Raw genomic sequence first — 18,806 nt, forward strand, 5'->3', positions numbered from 1 at the left:
CTGTTCCGACCCTATATCCCTTTACGGCAATCGCGAAAGTGTCGTGAATGTGCTGCCGCGGATCAGAGTCACTCAGTCGGCTGGAGGCGGAGGTCTGTTTCCAGGGGTGTGCTTTTGGGGGCCGGGGTAAGGCTGCGGGGCTCGGTCTTTGGAAAATGGCCAGGGTGTGAAGGGTATGTCCGGGGACACGACTCTCAAGAGGGCTGGAGAGATGGCTGCAAGCTCTGGGGTGGGGCATTGGAATATAGCTCTGTATGGACTCGCGCGAGGCAAACGCAGTCCTGCCTCGCGCTCGCTTGTGGGGAGGGCGAGGGGCGACTGCTCCTATGGCCCCGGATGGAGAGATTGATATGGGGCATTGCCAGCGGTAGAGTCCGGGGGCTGCTGTGCTGGGAGTCGGGGTGGGGAAAACCTCGGCGGCCCGGACTGGGCGGGCCGAGGGCGCTGCCCGCGCGGAACCGACCTTGGCTCTCAGGTCCACACCCTCCTGCTCAGGTGCTGCCAGGTCCACAAACGTATTACATCCTGTGCCGGATTTGCCTTCCCTTTGGAATACGGTGCTGGTGATTCGTGGCTAGGGCCGCACTTCTTGGTCAGCAACTTTTCTAGAAATTTCAGGATATATTGACAAGCTCTGAGGTTGCCAGCTAGGGCTTATTTCAGCAGTATTCTTGGAAGGAGAAAGGACAAGAGGGTTTGCTAGTCTTTGCCGGTATTCCAAGAATACTGGATGAATGGGATCTTTACGTTTAACTTGTTTTTTCTCCAATTCGGTGCTTGGCGTTTTTGTGTCATTTTTGACGTTTTACATCATTGGTATTAATATATAATTTTGCTTGAAGTCTCAGTTCATTGATGAATCCTTGTTACGGTAGTAGGCAAATTCATAATTATCTTTAAACAAATGTTAGTGTCTTGTATGTGAACAAAGAATAAAGATTCGGTTTCTACTCTCATACTAGTAGGCATGTGTTCAGTGGAGGTGTTGAATTGAGTAACAACCCAAGTAAGACTGGTGAAGGCATTTAGGGCGTAAAGACTTTAGAACCATTGGCGTTCACGTAAAATTCCAGAAATCGAAGTTCTAAAAGCAGTTTGCTACATATTTGTTTTGTGCTGAGCAAAAGCTAGTCAGAAGCCCCTTGTACAACCTGTCTTTACAACCCTGCCATTTAAGAAATAAGCTAGATAAATATGCCTCTTGTATTAACCTGTTCTGACAGAGGTGTCTTTATTTGTTGTCCAGTTAATAGATTATTATTGAATATTTACAATTGTGGTTTCATAACTTCATTCTTCTTCCTCTCCCACACCCAGTCTCTTAAAATTTACGTTATAAACACTATTATATATTTGATATTTAACTGTAAACTTGTTTTATAACCGCAGTTATATTTTATTGCATAGTCAGTGTGTTTTCTAGGCAGCAGTAGACTTCTTTAAGCTGGCTAAAGTGCCGGTGATGTTCTTTTTGAGGGTCACGCTGTGCTGTCTCTTTCAAGGGAATAGGAAAATAATCCACAAAATGTTAGGCTTTGGCTTTGTTTGTTTGTTTCTGGAGGAAGTTGCTTCCTTTTTTTTTTAAGGAATGCAAGATTTCACTTCAGCAAAACAGTAGATCTAAATTGTGTTACACAGTACTGTTTTAGCTTCCAAGTCTGCTGAAAAGGCTTTTGTTTTTGCTAACTTGTTCTGTGTATCACTTGTTAGATAATGCTGAATGTAATCCTGTGATCCTATTAGTTTTTTTTTAACTTGCTTTTTATAATTTGCTCTGCCTCCCAAATATTGTTCACCATTAGTATTTTCCTCTAGTCGTGCCATAAAAGTGGAAAGAGCTGTGTAGTCACCAGTTCCTGTGAGAGGACTATAAACATACTGCTGAATCAGCACAGCTCAAAACTTGGAACCCTTAGACATGGGAGGATGGGAATTTGGAATTTCACACTACAGGTTGGATATTGTGTAAGCTTACCTTATGCTCTGCTGAGCAGTTGGAGATTCCTTTTTTAGTGTGATACTTGTCAGGTGTTCCCCAGTGCTGAACACAGGAATAATGTAGGCAGCATGCTATTATCCTCAGCTGCTATAAGCACAGATGTTCTACATCATAGATTTAAGGTCCACGAATTTTGTATAATTTTAGTAAAGGTATTCATTAAATATCTCTGATTTTATTTTTTGTACCTTTGTTGGACTTTTCATATAAATATTCGTGCCTGCACAAAGAAGAATTTGGGTAGACCATATGTGCCCCCTCCTCTGGACTCCCACAACAGTTTGTTCGCAGTATAACTTAGCTGTTTACAAGACTCCCCACCACTACTTTGAGCTTGAGAGCATGGATGGCATATTTCAATCCTTCTGTTTCCTCAAGGGTCTAGAGCAACTAGGTGTTCATTAAATACTAGATGAACCATATTTGTTCATTGTTCCACAAATAAGTACTGATTACCTACCTAATGTTAGGTATGGTCTGGGATTCTGGGGAAAGAATATTAAGACATGCAAGGCCCCTGCACTCCTGTGTCTTACATACCAGTGTGGGGAAAAGACCAAAAAACAACAACATCTAGCAAAAAAGTTCAAAATGTGGTAAGTGCTATGAAAGGAGTATCACATTTGAGCCAGGTTATAGCAGAGGAGGGGAATTTGCTGACTACAAGTGGAAAGGTTACAATAGGTATAGGACAGTACAATAGGTATAGGATCAGTATTAACATAAACTGAATTCCAGGTGATGAGAATTTTTAAACGTTTAAAATACTCACTTTTACTGTTACAATTTATCAGAACATTTCCTCAGTTAACAAATAGGCTGTGCTACAAAATTATAGGAATCTTTTCAAGTTAATTGATGGCTTTCTATAACATCAGAATAAAATCTTAATTCCTTGCCAAAGTCTATAAACCTCTGCATTGTCTGGCTTTTCAAACTTTATTTTATCCCACTCTTTCATATGGTTTACTACTGCCCCGCCATAGTGATCCCAGAGGTATGAATAAGAAAGATAAGCTCACTCTTGGGTCAGGGCCTGTTCTCCCTTTCTTGGACTGTTCTTCCCCTTGCTCTTGGAATGGCTAGCTCCTTCTCTTCCTCTGAATTTGGTATAAATGCTTCGTCTTCATCGTCTTCAACCACCTTATCTAATAAAATGTGCACCTCAACTATTTCCTGGCTCCATACCTTGTTTTCTCCATAGCGCCCATCACAGTGTGTAATGTTATTTGCTTGTTTACCTTCTTTTAGTTATTTTCCCATTGGACATGGGAGCTGGGACCATGTCTATCTTGTTTACTGCACTCAGATATTGGTTGAATGTGTTTGAAACTTGGAATCCATTTTCTCATAAAAACTTAGGACTGGTGTCTAGGTTTCTAGGCTAACCAGCAATAATTTTAATTTCTTGCATTAATTTTTTAGTTCCTTATAGTGTGGGTAGAAAAATGACATTTTCTCCCCAACCTTTTGGGCATAAGCTTGACGTTAGATAAAAATCTCAAGTGGCTAAAGTAATTTTTGTAATGTTTGTACCTCCTTTCCATATTCCCATCTCACATCCTTTTCCTCTTTCTCTCCATAGAGTCTGCTTTTCTATTGTAGCAACCTACACTGTCCTGCTCCCTTGGTATGCTTGCTTTTCACTTCCTGAAATTCAGAAATGCCTCTTTTCTCCTGATACGGTTTTCGGTTTTCGTGGCAATAGCCTCCTGGTCTCAGGTGATGGGAGGAAGGAACAGTGGAGATGGATCTGTGGTAGTGACAGCAACCTCTGTGGCTACCTGTTGAAAGCAAAGTAGCTAACTATATATGTCAGTGGCAACATGTATCTGAATTTTTATTTGAAATCTTGTTACTAATAAGCTTCATGGAGACAGTGTTCCAAATTGAAATATTCTTTTTTTTTAATGTATGAATTATATAATGACTAGATCTAGAAAGGTTTGTCAAAATGTAGATTTTTCTAAAAGAGAAATAGAAGGGAAAAAAAAATCTAGGTCAGAAGGGGAAAACACTTAGAAGGAAGGTATCAGTTTATCAAATAGTCCTGCCAAATGCTCAAACTTAAAACCATTAGGATCAGTTGCTGGTAGCTGTTTAGTGCCAAAAGCAGGCCAGCATCCTCAATATGTCACTTTTTAACTATAGGAGAATGGAACACTGCAATAATAAAATATAAATTGAGTTGGCTAAACTTTTTATTACCATTTTAAGTGGAAATCCATAAGAGCTGATTGATTATAGCTCACCAAATATGAAAATACATCATTCAATTTGACTTTTGAAAATTTGGCTGCTTTATAGTACAGTATTTTGGTGGTTATCAGTCTGTCATTTCATCTAAAATGATTTTGTAACCAGTTGTTTGACATTGTATAAATATTACTTTAAAACAGTTTTAATCAGTTGCTTTTGGTACAGTTGGGTGTGTGGAAGAATTCTTTGAAATAGTAGGAAATTAGCTTTCATTTGACTTGGCTTGAAAATTATTACAATATTTTTATTTCAGAGCACTTCAGTTAAATTGGGGTACTGATGATTCTTTATAGATTTTTGAAAATTTATTTAAGTCAGTTAATGACTACAATAACTATTCTCTAAACCAATTATTGAGATACATGATTGACTGAGGTTTGGGATGCCACTTTAGATCATTCGTGACATTGAAATTTTGGAATTTCTTGTTTTGGGGAATAGAGAGAAGTCATGGGCATGTTTTGCTACCAGGTTCATTGTTGAGATGTCCTAGACCCTGTATCACATTCTGTGTTCCCACAGTGCAGCATTTCCGGGAATTTCATATTGCATTCTGGATAGCTTTCTGCCAGGAGATCAGAGTACACCTGTGTTGGTTCAATGCCACTACCCTTTTAGTTCCATTAAGATTTTCTTTTTTTTTTTCCTTTTTTAATCCTTTTATGGCTTCTCTTCCTGCTCGCTAATCATGAGTTTCCCACAAGGTTCTTTATTCTTTTCCTTTTCTCTTCATACTTAATGCCTTCAAGAAATTTTCTACTTTCTAGTCTTTAACTAGACTTCAGCTTCCAAGTTGCAAACTTGAAATTTCTATCTCTTACCCAAACTCCAGTCATTTGATTTTGTCTAAAACATCTCTACTTAAAAGTTGCATGTATGTCTTTCCTACTCTCATCCCGAGATCCCCTCTCACCCACACCCGCCAAAAGCCAAAATAACAAACTGATTTTCCTTCCAAACTCTCCTTTTTGACAGTAGTACCACTAGTCTTTAACTGTTGATTTCTTTTTTCTTCTACTTATTTACCCCTCATATCTAATTCCTAAGTACCTCCTCTTGATTCTTCCTTCTAAGTAGAAATTACTTATAGATTTGACTGTCTTTCATATTTCCATTTTTACCACCCTACTCTAGGCCCTCACCACTTCATACCTTTGATATCACCATACTGATTTTTAAGTGTTAAACTTGTCATTGTTTTCTTACATTGCTTAATAACTTATGATAGTTATGTTATTTCTGATCTTTTCGAAGTCAAGTGCAAGTACTTCAGGGATTTAAGGTTTTTTATGAACAGTCATCACTTAATGCAGTTATAGTTTTTTCTTACTACTTCAATTTATCAGGTCACTGCTAACACATAAATGGTGTCCTCTTAAAGTTAATTTTTTTCATTGTTGTTTATCCCCTCCTGGAATATCATTTATATCCCTTTCCACTAATAAGTTTTATCTTTTAATTTAAACAGAAACCTTGTGTTTGTTTGAACCTTACTTACCAGCTGTGTGAGTTTGGACAAGTTAATTAGCCTGTCCGTGCCTTAGTGTCACTTTCTGTAAAAATAGGGATAATTAATAGTCTTTACCTTCTTTGGTTGTTGAGAGGATTAGATGAGTTAATATTATAAAACTTGCTTAAAGTGTTTAGTACATAGTAAGTGCTCAATAAATATTAGCTATTCTAAATAAATATCTAGTTTAAGACCCATTTGATTCAAGTCATTCCTCCACTATTAAGACTAATTTACTAGCTGTCTTTGGGTATGCCTTGGACCTCAGTTTCCATATATGTGAAATGATTAGGTCATTTCTAGGATTTTTTTTCGATTTATACTACTGAAAGTGTGAGATAGAAACAAGAAGATCATGAGCTTCGAAGTCAGGTAAACTATAAGGTAACAGGAAGCATATTACTATTAAAATTCTTAATATTTTTCACTTAAAGGTGAGGTTATATGACTTCTTTTGGCTTACATCATCAATAAGAATTAGAGCTAAAAACAGATCCCTGGTGTTCTGATCCCTGTTTAATATGTAATATTCTGTTACCAGTTTGATTGTTTGTTTAATTTACTGACATTGATATAAATAGTGGCTGATGAATATATCTTTTTTTTCCCCCAGGTAAAGACTATCCACAAAAAGCTATAAAACAAGATAAATTATACTCCCTAAATTAAAAAAAGGCAAGATCCATGAGTGGGCATCGGTCAACAAGGAGACGATGTGGAGATTCTCACCCGGAGTCCCCTTTGGGCTTCGGGCATATGAGTACTCCAGGGTGTGTATTAAATAAATTGTTTCAGTTACCTACACCACCATTGTCAAGACACCAACTTAAGCGGCTAGAAGAACACAGGTATCAGAGTGCTGGACGGTCCCTGCTTGAGCCCTTAATGCAAGGGTATTGGGAATGGCTAGTTGGAAGAGTTCCCTCCTGGATTGCCCCAAATCTCATCACGATCATTGGATTGTCAATAAACATCTGTACAACTGTTTTATTAGTCTTCTACTGTCCTACAGCTACAGAGCAGGTAAGAGGAATTTCTTTAATAACAGATATAAACATTTATTGCATGCCAGAAACCCTATAATTGGGATTTTTAGGTCATTTAACTAAAGGTAAGATAATCTGACAGCTATTTGTCAACTGTTTTAAAGTATCCTATCATATATATCATTAATAAAGCTCATAGCTACAACCTACTTTATATACACTATGCTTATGAGAAACCAGAAGCAAAGTGTGGACTCTGATCCCAGTAGATAAATTAATGTTAGTTGAGACTAACATGTAAAATATTCCTTTAAAATCATTAAGTCTCAATTCTTTAAAAAAGAGTTTTATCCCATTTTTTTTAAAATGGCTAGTAAAGTCTTAGCAAAGTTTAAAATGATCAGAGAGGAAAGTCTGTGGTAGTAAGATGGCACAGCTATAAATCAGTCTTATCAAAAGTATTCTCTTGATTCCAGTAAGAGTTATTGAATATCCCTTTTACCTTCCTGTAAACATATGTGGCTGATAACCTCAGGAGTATCTCTCTTATTCTAAGAAGGCAAAAGAAGTATAAGAAAGAAACAGTATAATGTATTTCCTGCTGTGGTATCCTGCTATGGCTGTCATTAAAAAAAGGGAAGCATGGTACTGCTTACAAAGACTCTCCCTGGGCCTTCTCAAATATAAGTCTCTCCACTGCTATTCCCTCTTTTACTTTCTCTACTCACTTCCTAAAACCAAAACTGAAACTAGAGCCCTTCATCTGAATGGGTAAATTGATGTTTAATTGATTTTAAAATGTTCTTGTCAAAAAGTGAACTGGGTAAATTGATGTTTAATTGATTTTAAAATATTCTTGTCAAAAAGCGAACTAAGGTAGTTAGGTAGATGAAGGAGAATCAAAAACATTTATTGTTCCTGTATTAATCAGAATGATCAGCCACAGGTAAACCAAGGGGATAGAAGGTGATCCTCAACTAAAGCTGTTAAAAGTGACTGAACCATGTAAATCATAATGGCCACAACATTCCTTGTCTTGTTTTAAGCTTGAAGTAATTTTTTTAATGTAGTCTTTTCAGATGATTTTTTGAGATAAAATTATCACCGTTCAATCCTTTATACCTTTCTGTTTTCATTAATTCATTTGTTACCACATATTGCTCTTAAAGTAGCTGTTGAGGGTCACAGTTACCTATAAAACATACTTTATTTTTTGTCTTTTGCCAGATGTTTATTTTCCCCTCACAACTGAATACCTTTATCTTAATTCCTCTTTTACTATACAGGTACAGTTTATACAGATTGTATGGATAAATTTCTGGTTTCCCCTCATTTTCTTAACTGTCTTGCTTTACATCAATCAATAAACTTAAAAATAAACACCAGTACAATTGTTTAAATATGTGCTGGGATTCTTTATCACATTCTTCGAGCTGTTTTGCTCTTGGCTTACTTGAGGACCTGACATATACTTCCAGAGGAATCTGGTCCAGATCTCGCACATCTTTAGAGGTATAGAAGAACAGGGAACTGGGTTGGTTCCAGTTGAAGCCTTCTAAGTCCTAAACTAGTTCCAGGATGAGGATCAGGGAGTGAGAGCAGGGTGGAGGGTAGCTTGGCCACGAATAGTCATTTATTCAACACCCAGAGTATACCAGGCACCGTGTTCCCTATAATACTTTTCCTCATCCTCTCTTCTTAAGTGATTTGGAATTATTAGAGTAATCTTAGAATTAGTTACATCTTTGGGGAAACTTCCAGAATAGGAACTACACTAATCACAGAGAACTTTTCAGAATGCTGCTGGGAGGACTCAAGGTGGAATATGACTGTACAGTAATAATTCCCTGATTGATATATTCAGTGTATCAGGCTCTTAACCCAGCTGAGACCAGACTGGCTCCTGAATGAGAAGGCTTTCTTCTTAAAACACCTATGAGAGTTGTGAAATAATGGAAACAAGGAAGAAATATATAAATATTAGTTTAGTGTTCTACAGATTCACCGGAAGAAAGAAAAGTCCAAAGATAAGAAGGCTTTGCTCTCTCTTATATATGTAATAACCATCTTGCTGTTTTCTAGGATTATGTATATACTAATACTTGAAGTTGTCTGTGTTCCAGAGTAACACTTTTCCCCATTAAAATCCTAAAACCGCCAAGAAGTTCCTTGTCCCCTAAAGCAGTACTGTTCAATAGAAATTTCTGTGATGATGGTAGTGTTCTGTGTGTGTGTTGTCTGATACGGAGACCATAGATACTTCTGGCTGTTGAACACTTGAAATGTACCTAGCAACTGAGGAACTGAATTTTTGGTTTTATTTAATTTTAATGAATTTAAACTAAAATAATCACAGATGGCTGGCTAATGGCCATTATAGGACATTATAGGACAGCTCTAGAGAGTTACTGGATTCCTCTAAGAGTAAGAAGCAGTAGACCCAAAGTCTAGAAAGGTAGAGTTCTTAGTCTCATAAGATAAATCACTTAGTCCAGTGTGCTGGCATGTAAACTATGGTTACATAACCACAGTTATTGTTTTCCAGGTTGGTAACTCGAGCCTGGGGGAGGTATGTACGATGATCCTTTTAGCAACCTCAGTGTTTTAAAATATGAGATTCCAAGAAAACATTTAAGAGAAGATCTTTACCTTTAATAACTGAGATCTAAATAGACCTCTGTCAGAGAGATACCTCTTTGCAGTGCAGAATATACTGAATATTTTTTGCAGCTCTGAGTAGTTTTAATTTGCAGCCCTGAGCATTTAATATGGTTAACTTGATAACCAATATCTGAGAAATATCTTGTGGTTATAAAATTTTTTTCGTGGCCTGGACATGGGAAAATAGTAAAAAGTGATGCAAAACACTCTGACACATTCTTACGGAGAACAGACCAAATAGAAGCTCTCCTTTTTTATTTATTTATTTTATTTGTTTTTGGCTGCATTGGGTCTCTTGCTGCACACAGGCTTTCTCTAGTTGCAGCGAGCGGGGGCTACTCTTCATTGTGGTGCGCGGGCTTCTCGTTGTGGTGGCTTCTCTTGTTGTTCAGTACAGGTTCTAGGTGCACGGGCTTCAGTAGTTGTGGCAGGCGGGCTCAGTAGTTGTGGCTTGTGGGCTCTAGAGCACAGACTCAGTAGTTGTGGTGCATGGGCTTAGTTGTTGCTCCGCAGCATGTGGGATCTTCCCAGACCAGGGCTCGAATCCATGTCCCCTGCATTGGCAGGCAGATTCTTTACCACTGCACCACCAGGGAAGTCCCAAAGCTCTCTTCTTTTAGTTCACTACATTTAAATTCAATATTAGTGGTTCAGTTTCTGTCTGGGAAAAGATAAACCATTCCTTGAAAATGTGACCATAAATATTTGAAAAATAATATAAGCACTCTGTCTAGTAAGTAGATCATTATTTTCCTAGTGTTGTTTCATGGAACATTGAAGAGATGCCTAGAGCCCATGCTCCGCAACAAGGAAAGCCACCGCAATGAGAAGCCTGCACACCACAACAAAGAGTAATCCCCGCTCGCCGCAACTAGGGAAAGCCCGCGCACAGCAACAAAGACCCAACACAGCCAAAAATTAAAAAAATAAATAAAATAAATAAATTTATAAAAAATAATAAATAAGTTACATGCTCAAATAAGTTTGGGAAATGGCAGCATGTTGTATCCCCCTTGAATATGCACAATAGGCATTAGTGAATAATCACAATATGCATTAGCAATCTGAAGGGCTGGAAGAAGTCCAGCAATTAAGAAATCTGTTTAACATTGTTTAATCCAATGTTTCCCAAGTGAGTTTAGCATGGAAATTTTATTTTCGTGTAATACCTATAAGCGTCTTGAAAGATACAATTTGGGAAAAACTGTACTGGGTTATTCATTAATTGATTCGTAGAATCTAAATGTTAGGAGAGATCTTATAGAAGTTACCTAGCCTAATCTCTCATGGGATTTCTGTATTATCCTTGTGAAGTAGTTATCCAGCATCTGTTTGAGTACTCCTACAAAGCAAGGAATTTTAATTCTCTTATAATTCTGATTGTTTACAGAAGTTTTTCATTATGTAGCACCTGGATCTTCTCTCCCATAGCCTCCAACGTCTCTGAAAAATGAAGATAAAATATCTGCAAGTAAAAATATATTAGCCAGATACAGTAATTAATATGACTTATTACTCTTGCTTTTCTTATTTTATTTCACAGGCACCTCTGTGGGCGTATATTGCTTGTGCATGTGGCCTTTTCATTTACCAGTCTTTGGATGCTATAGATGGGAAACAGGCAAGAAGAACCAATAGCAGTTCTCCTTTGGGAGAACTTTTTGATCATGGGTGTGATTCACTATCAACAGGTATTGTTGATTTTTTAATATTAATGATTAGCAGAGATAAAAGGAATATGATAAACAGTGATAATAAGATAAATAAGAGGTTCCTGGTGTTATAATAGTTATCAGAGTAAGTGGTTTTTTGTATTACAAGTTTTAATATTTTCAAAAATATAAATCTGGTTAATATTTGTTCATTATTTGGTGGTATTGGGAAATTTAGAAATTAATTTCTACTTAAGTTATTTTTAACCCTATATATTATTGTTTTGACACCTGTTGTTTTGAAATTCTAAGGGCATAATTGTTATCGTGGAAAAATCTCATAAATTATAGATGAGAGTTCAATAATGCGAGACTAGGAATTTGTAGTCTTTATATTTAAATGGACGTTATGTAGACATGTAAAATTACGTTGTAGACTTGGAGTATAACCGTGATAATGGGCTTGGATGAAAAGACTAGAAAAAAATACACTAAGGTGCTAGCAATAGATAAGTTACTATAATTAGATTATATGTGTTATGTCTTTATTTGTACCATTTAAAAAATAATATTTCGGTAGTTTTTTAGAGGGAAAAAAGAAATTTAGAAATTAAGTGACAGTTTCTAACTAGTCTTCCTTTGAAGAAATCCCCTCACCCTGACTTCCCACCCACCCCCGACACACACACACTTATTTTTTATTTAGCAGCTCAGTTGGTTGCTTGTCATTTGTCATAGCATTTAAAATATTTTAAAAGAAGCAAACAAAAACCCTTGATGGTTTTACCTTGTGAACTCAGATTCACATACGTAGGTGTATGTTAAAATCATTGTTTCAGTGTATCCTGACAGCAGCTTGCTTAGTAGAGGGGAAGGAACAGCTAAGCTCTTATAAAGGCTAGTTGGGCATCTTGAAAGGCTATTATAATTTAATTAGTTGGCAGCAAAATGATAGGTGTCCTGTTTTTTAAGTGATAGTCATTTTTGCATTAGTAGTTTGAGTTCCAGACTTTTATAGGAAGTCCTCTTTTTTTCATGTATATTACCCATAATGAAATCTGCTAAATAAGAAAAGACAACTATCTATCTAAAGCTAGTAGGTCCCTTTGTGAATTATCTAGGCCTTTTGTTTTTCTTTCTTTTTGACCTTCTGCCTTGTAATTTTTCACTGCTAACTGGTATTATAGAGTTGGGGGAATACAGACATACCTCAGAGATATTGTGGGTTCGGTTCCAGACCACTGCAATAAATATTGCAATAAAGCGAGACACACAAATTTTTTTGGTTTCCAATGTATATAAATGATATTTTTACACTACACTTTAGTCTATTAACTGTGCCAGTAGCATTATGTCTGAAAAAACAATGTACATACCTTAATTAAAAAATACTTCATTGCTAAAAGAATGCTATCATCTGAGCCTTCAGCAAGTTGTAATCTTTTTGCAGTAGTAACATCAAAGATCACTGATCAGAAATCATCATGACAAATATAATAATAATGAAAAAAGTTTGAAATATTTTAAGAATTACCGAAATGTGACGCAGAGATAACTAAGTGAACAAATGCTGTTGGAAAAAAAAAGGCACTGATAGACTTGCTCAATGCAGGGTTGCCATAAACCTTTACCTGGTCAAAAAAAAAAAAAAAAAAGGACAGTATCTGGAAGCATAGTATCTGCAAAGTGTAATAAAATGAGATATGCCTGTACTCCAAAAAATGCTAAAGTATTTTAGTTGCTTTCAAGAAGTTTGGTTCCACTAAGTGGTGTAGTGAAAGAAGAGATCGAAATTACAGGGTAAATGATAATGTAAAAGATGATATCCTACTTTCCTGTTTGCATAGATAACTGAGAGAAGATTGTACGTTCACAGCATGTTTTCTTTTTGCCTCATGTAAAATCATTTCCAGCTCAGTTAATGTTTGTTATTCAGATTTTTCAGTTTTCATTATGATCTTTCTTTTTCAGTTTTCGTGGTTCTTGGAACTTGTATTGCAGTGCAACTGGGGACAAACCCTGACTGGATGTTTTTTTGTTGTTTTGCTGGGACATTCATGTTCTATTGTGCACATTGGCAAACATATGTTTCTGGAACATTGCGATTTGGAATGTAAGTAACACTTAATGGTGATTTTGTTTTCTCTTTCAAATATGTAGAATGTTGCTTATAGGTATTTGAGTATTAGGACTTGATTAAATCACTAGTTCAGTAAATAAAAGATGTTTAAAACTCTCGTTATTTAGCTACTATGTAACGGTCTCAATCATGTGTCCTTCTGTCACACTTTTTAAAAGGAAATATTAGAACCTCCCAACCAATATTTTTAAAGTAACATGAAAAACAGTAGGCCCTTCACTCATATCCACTGTATTTCCCTCAGACAAATTCATTTTTCTTTCTCCCCACTGTTATTCACCTTAACACTATGTTTTACTTTGACACATGAAAATGTATTTTCAGGAAAGAAAAGATAGTTTATGAAAGCAAAGAGCAACTCTTATCTCCAAATATCATAGCTTAATTAGATTTTATTCTTTTCACATCGTTTTATTTATGAATCTATAAATATCTAAGCTCTTAATAATTTAGTGGATATGAGCACACCATATAGATTACTACTGCCAACAAAATGGCTAACAATTTAAAAAATGAAATAGAAACATTCTTCAAACTCCGAAGTGAATAGTTCCTACGTGGTGATTAGCACTTTTCCGTAAATATTAATGAGTAAACCAGTCTTGGAACAATGTTAAGGATGGAATTCACCAACTGGTGTTTCGTTAAGTATCACAGATCCTATTTACACTGCTTAAGTTAGTCTTTTATTTTTTTCACGGTGTAGGATTAAAAGATAACTTGAGAAAAGACTCTGAAAACTTCATGGAATATCAAAATAAAAATCTTGATGTCAAATGATAGGAGAATATCTTAACCTAATTTCTCATTAAGGCAAATAATTAATGAATTTTAAAATTTTAGATCACTGATAAACTTAGTTTTCTAGGCCTTGAAAAAGCCAGAATGCATAGAAAATTTTAGCTGTTCCCTACAAGTTCACTTCAGGTGATTTTTGCTAACCTTATTTAAATAGAATTTAAGATGTTCTTATGACAGTAAATGAATAATTATTAATACTTTGGATGTTAACTAAAAGACATGTCTTGGAAGAGTTTAAAGATAAAAGGATTTAGAGAACATGTTTAAGGCACATCTCAAGTGACAATAGTGGACATGAGTGTCCAGTTGAAAACTGTATGCCTGTGCATTCATCAGCAGTTTATAAAATGATCTATGCTCAGAAAATATTGAAGATATCTGATATTAGAAAAGAGCAGTAATCGAAAATATTATATGCAGATGTTTTTCCTCAATATTTTCATAGCCTTTACATTATCTCAGTAATGTTTTCATAGTTTTTTTCTGCTTTAGGTAAAAACCACAAATTATGATAGACTTCTAGGATCACTTGGTTTGTCCTAATTCAGTTTTAATTGTTTGTGATGTTACTGTTTTCAAAAATAGCAGAATTTGTAGTATCTGTTTTTCACATAGTTTATGTTTCATTGGTTATTATCTCACAGTTAACTTTCAAACCCTTATTTTGGAAGCTTATCTAGCCCTAACTTATTTTCTTTCCCTTTCAAGTAAAGCAGCACCAGCTACATGGTGTAGGAACTGAAGGAAGGAAAGAAAATGAACTGTGGAAGCAAGGGAAGAGTTAAATAGACAGTGTTTTTAGCAGTGATTTGCTATCACAACTTTCTTTTTGCCGGTCTTAAAATTTCCCTTGCAGTGTATTCCTTTGATGAAATATATACTTGAAGAACTGAAAGCAGTTCTATATTGTTAAATCATAAGATGCTTATAGGAGTGTGGCAGGAGATAAGGCTGGAGAAGATCCAGAAAATTGAGGGCCTTCTATGTCCTGCTGAGGGCTTTTTATCCTGAATCTATTGAGAACCTTTGCAGGACCTAAAGCAGGGAAATGACAAAAGTACCTTTTGGAAATACCAGTCTAGCAACAATTTGGAGGGTGAATTGGAGTGAGCTGTGACAGAAGTAAGAAGATCCCTTAGGAGCCATCAGCATAATTAAATGTGAGGAACAATGAAATCTGAACTAGCACAATGACAGTGCTATCGAAGAGAAAGGGATAGGTTGGAGAGAGACTTAAGAGGTAGAAACTGTAGGACATAGTCTGTATTTGGTTATGGAGAATGAATGAGAGAGCAGAGACTGGAATGACTCCCAGTTCCCCTCCTTGGGTGGTTGGATGGAAGGTGGAGAAGGGCCCTGCAGGGAGAGGAACCTATTCAAAGGAATAGTTTTATCTAGAACACGTATGTGAGGGATTTTAGACATCCAAATAGAATGAGAATAGCAGAAAACAGAGAGAGCAAGCCTAGAAAGAAGCCCATGAAAATTATTGAACAGCCAGAGTAGGAGGAGGCATACCAGAATGAAAAGCCAGTAGAGGGATGAATTTCAAAAGAGAACAATGCTAAGTGCTGCCAAGACTCAAAATGAGGCCAGACTGTAGGGAACAGAAGTGAACAAAATAAATAAGCACACAGTTAATACAGGTTACTTATAAAATGTGTAGCTGGGATGGCAAGGAGCAAGGTATCAGAGGAGCAAACATGGGCTCAAAGGAAGAAGGGGTTTGTATTTTTAATGGGAAAATTTTGAACATACAGAAGAAACTGACTTAGAAAAGAGATTGAAGACACCTGAAGAAAGGGGGGTGATTTATCGAGCTTAGACTGCTAAAAATGCAGGACCCAAAGGAGTAGAGTATCAGGCAGTTGGGACTAGATTAGGAGCACACTCTCCCTCTGAAACTGTAGTGCTTCCTTATAATGGTGTGGAAAAATATCTAGAAATATCGAGACCAGCTGGACTTAATTTCTCAGTTTAAATTAAATATTTGTATTGTGAAGGATTTTTTTTAATCGACTTTATTTATTTATTTAAATTGGCCGCAGCTTGTGGAATCTTAGTTCCCCCGACAAGGGATCGAACATGCGCCCTTGGCAGTGAAAGCATGGAGTCTTAACCACTGGACCGCCAAGGAATTCCCTAAGGGATTGGTTTTGATTTGGGAAAACTGTATACAGTTTTCTGAAATCTTGCATCCACATTAAAGCAACACCGAATTTAGTTATTTTTAAAATTAAAAGCAAGCTACAACCTTCATAGAAATATACTGCAAGTGCTTTACATTTAAGGAAATATTTATCAGAATACCAATGTAATGGAAGCATATGGAATAATAGAGATATTTCTAAAGTAGTTTTAAAAATGCCATTTTAGATTTCACTTTTTTTTTTTTTTTTTGCGGTACGCGGGCCTCTCACTGTTGTGGCCTCTCCCGTTGCGGAGCACAGGCTCCGGACGCGCAGGCTCAGCGGCCATGGCTCAGGCCCAGCCGCTCTGCGGCATGTGGGATCTTCCCGGACCGGGGCATGAACCCGTGTCCCCTGCATCGGCAGGCGGACTCTCAACCACTGTGCCACCAGGAAGCCCCAGATTTCACATATTTTTTTTTAAGAGCAGATATAATAGGCAGATGTATAGTAGCTTAAATATCGAAGTAAAGTTTATACGTGTGGAAGAGAAAGTCCAAATTTTATTTATTTAATTAGGAAAGGTCAATTCTCAAATATAATTTGAGAAAAGAAATTTTTAAAAATCACTTGCGTTTTGTTCCTCCTTAGGGGAAAGCAGCCTTAGGCATCTTGGGAATTTTATTTTAAAACATTTTTATTTTAATTGTTTTATTTTGATATTTATACACGAGTGACAAAAAAATCATGAGGTTTCTTAATATATATACAATAAATCCAGGTTGTTATATGTTTAATAACCTTATAAAATAGTATATTTACCAAAGAAGAAATTTTGTTTGTTTTTCTTAGTCTCCTAGTGTCCCTATTTTTAGTTTTTAAGTGTGCTTGCACAGAAATTGGCATAATAATTTATCCATAACTAAATAATTTTCATTCACAGTCAAGTATTGTGAAAAAACCAATGTGATTTGGATACTTCTTCCCTGAAAGTATGAGCTATATCTTTGTTCTGATTACTAAAATCTGATTTGCTAAAAGCTGCCTTGCACAGAGAATATCAGTACCTGTCACAGCTAGACAGACCTCTGTCCTGACAGTGCTTCTGGACTGAGTAAGTAGAGAGCTGATGGAGATGGGTACTGCTCATGGGGACCTTCCAGACACAGCTTAGACCTTTAGGATTCTTACTAGCCTGGATGTGAAAAACTGAGGGAGGGATATGGGCTTAGAGGCTAGAACTGCATAGAAGGATTGGGTTAGTGGAAGAAGAGAAGAATTACGAGTTGAAGCTCATTTGTAAACGTTTGTAAAATATTCTTTTAATGTTTATGGATTATATTAAATGGAAGAGTTCACATTTCTTAAGACCTAAACCCTCTATATCCAGATACTTTTAAATATATAACTTGTAGATGTATGTATAGAATCATTTTTATAAATTAAATGCTTAGAAACCCTAAACAATCTACAATAAGACTATATTTCTGTAAAACATAGGTCTTAAAAAATCTTACACACTGTGAAAGGTAAAACTCTTAAGTTATCGTTTCAGAAAAAAAATACTCTTGTTATCTTTTTGGGAGAGAATAAAAGAAAGGAATTATAATAGATTGAACTCAGGCCGGTGTGTCTTGCCTCAAGTGTTATCTCCAAATTATCTGTATATCAGTTTGGGCAAGGCCCATGACTTTTGTGGGCCTCATTTCCCAATTTGTAACGTAAGAGTTTTGGATTACATGATATCTAAGGTTCCTTCTGAGAGTCTATTACTTTTATAGATATTATTTCTACTGTGCTTATTATTTATAGTTATAGCAGGCAGAGTATCTTCACTTTATGACATTTTTCAATTCATGCATCTAGGGTTTCACATTTACATTAGCTAAAAAGCCTGCCACCAACATTTATTCCTATGTAAGTAAATAACTTCTGGCTTTTTCTTTTCTGTAGTTAATTGAAAAAAGTTAATAGGCTGTGTATTTACTAGTAGTGTGACAAATCCAGTTCATCTTCATATCCAAATAACCTCTAAAGAATAAGTATTCGAAGACCTCCTACTTCCAAGTAATTAAAAACTGTTGTCTGTTATATTGGGTTGGCCAAAAAGTTTGTTCGAGTTTTTCCGTAAGATGTTATAGAAGACCCCGAATGAACATTTTGGCCAACCCAATACGTAATCCACTTTCTGTGGATTAAGAATTAGGAAATTTCCTATATATAAAATAGATAAACAATAAGGTCCTACTGTATAGCACAGGAAACTATATTCAATATCCTATAATAAACCATAATGGAAAATAATATGAAAAAGAATATATGTTATATAACTTATCTATTTATAAAGTATGTTATATAACATATACATACTATATATACATATTATGTTATTTTATATATACATATTATATATTATTAACTGAATCACTTTGCTACACACCAGAAACTAACACAACATTGTAAATCAACTATACTTCAATAAAAAATAAAAGAATTAGGAAGCTTCCTACTAAATTGCTGTATAGGATCTGCCTATCTTTAAATGTTTAAGATTTATCGCATGAATTATTAAATACCAGAGATTTTCCTTTTAGTTTCTAGTTTACCTGTTTTGTTTTGTTTTTTTCCTCAGCAATGATTCATTCATTCGGACTCTGCCCATTTAAATT

At 35.9% G+C, this 18,806-nt stretch overlaps 1 protein-coding gene across 3 annotated transcripts in view; it reads left to right on the top strand.

Moving 5' to 3' along the window:
• The first annotated feature begins 25 nt into the window (after window positions 1–25).
• CEPT1 (choline/ethanolamine phosphotransferase 1) overlaps window positions 26–18,806 on the top strand; it is a 36,226-nt gene continuing 17,445 nt past the window's right edge. For 2 of the 3 annotated variants that reach the window (XM_079927156.1, XM_079927154.1), the window contains exons 1-4: window positions 26–92; window positions 6,382–6,791; window positions 10,959–11,106; window positions 13,039–13,180. In XM_079927156.1, coding sequence (XP_079783282.1) covers window positions 6,453–6,791; window positions 10,959–11,106; window positions 13,039–13,180 — 629 coding nt within the window. In that variant the 5' untranslated portion in view covers window positions 26–92; window positions 6,382–6,452. Of the gene's footprint in view, window positions 127–6,381; window positions 6,792–10,958; window positions 11,107–13,038; window positions 13,181–18,806 lie in introns of all 3 variants that reach the window. The other variant, XM_079927155.1, reaches the window with a different exon arrangement.

The sequence above is a fragment of the Stenella coeruleoalba genome, assembly GCF_951394435.1.
Source record: "Stenella coeruleoalba genome assembly, chromosome: 1".
In the NCBI taxonomy this organism is placed as follows: Eukaryota; Metazoa; Chordata; class Mammalia; order Artiodactyla; family Delphinidae; genus Stenella; species Stenella coeruleoalba.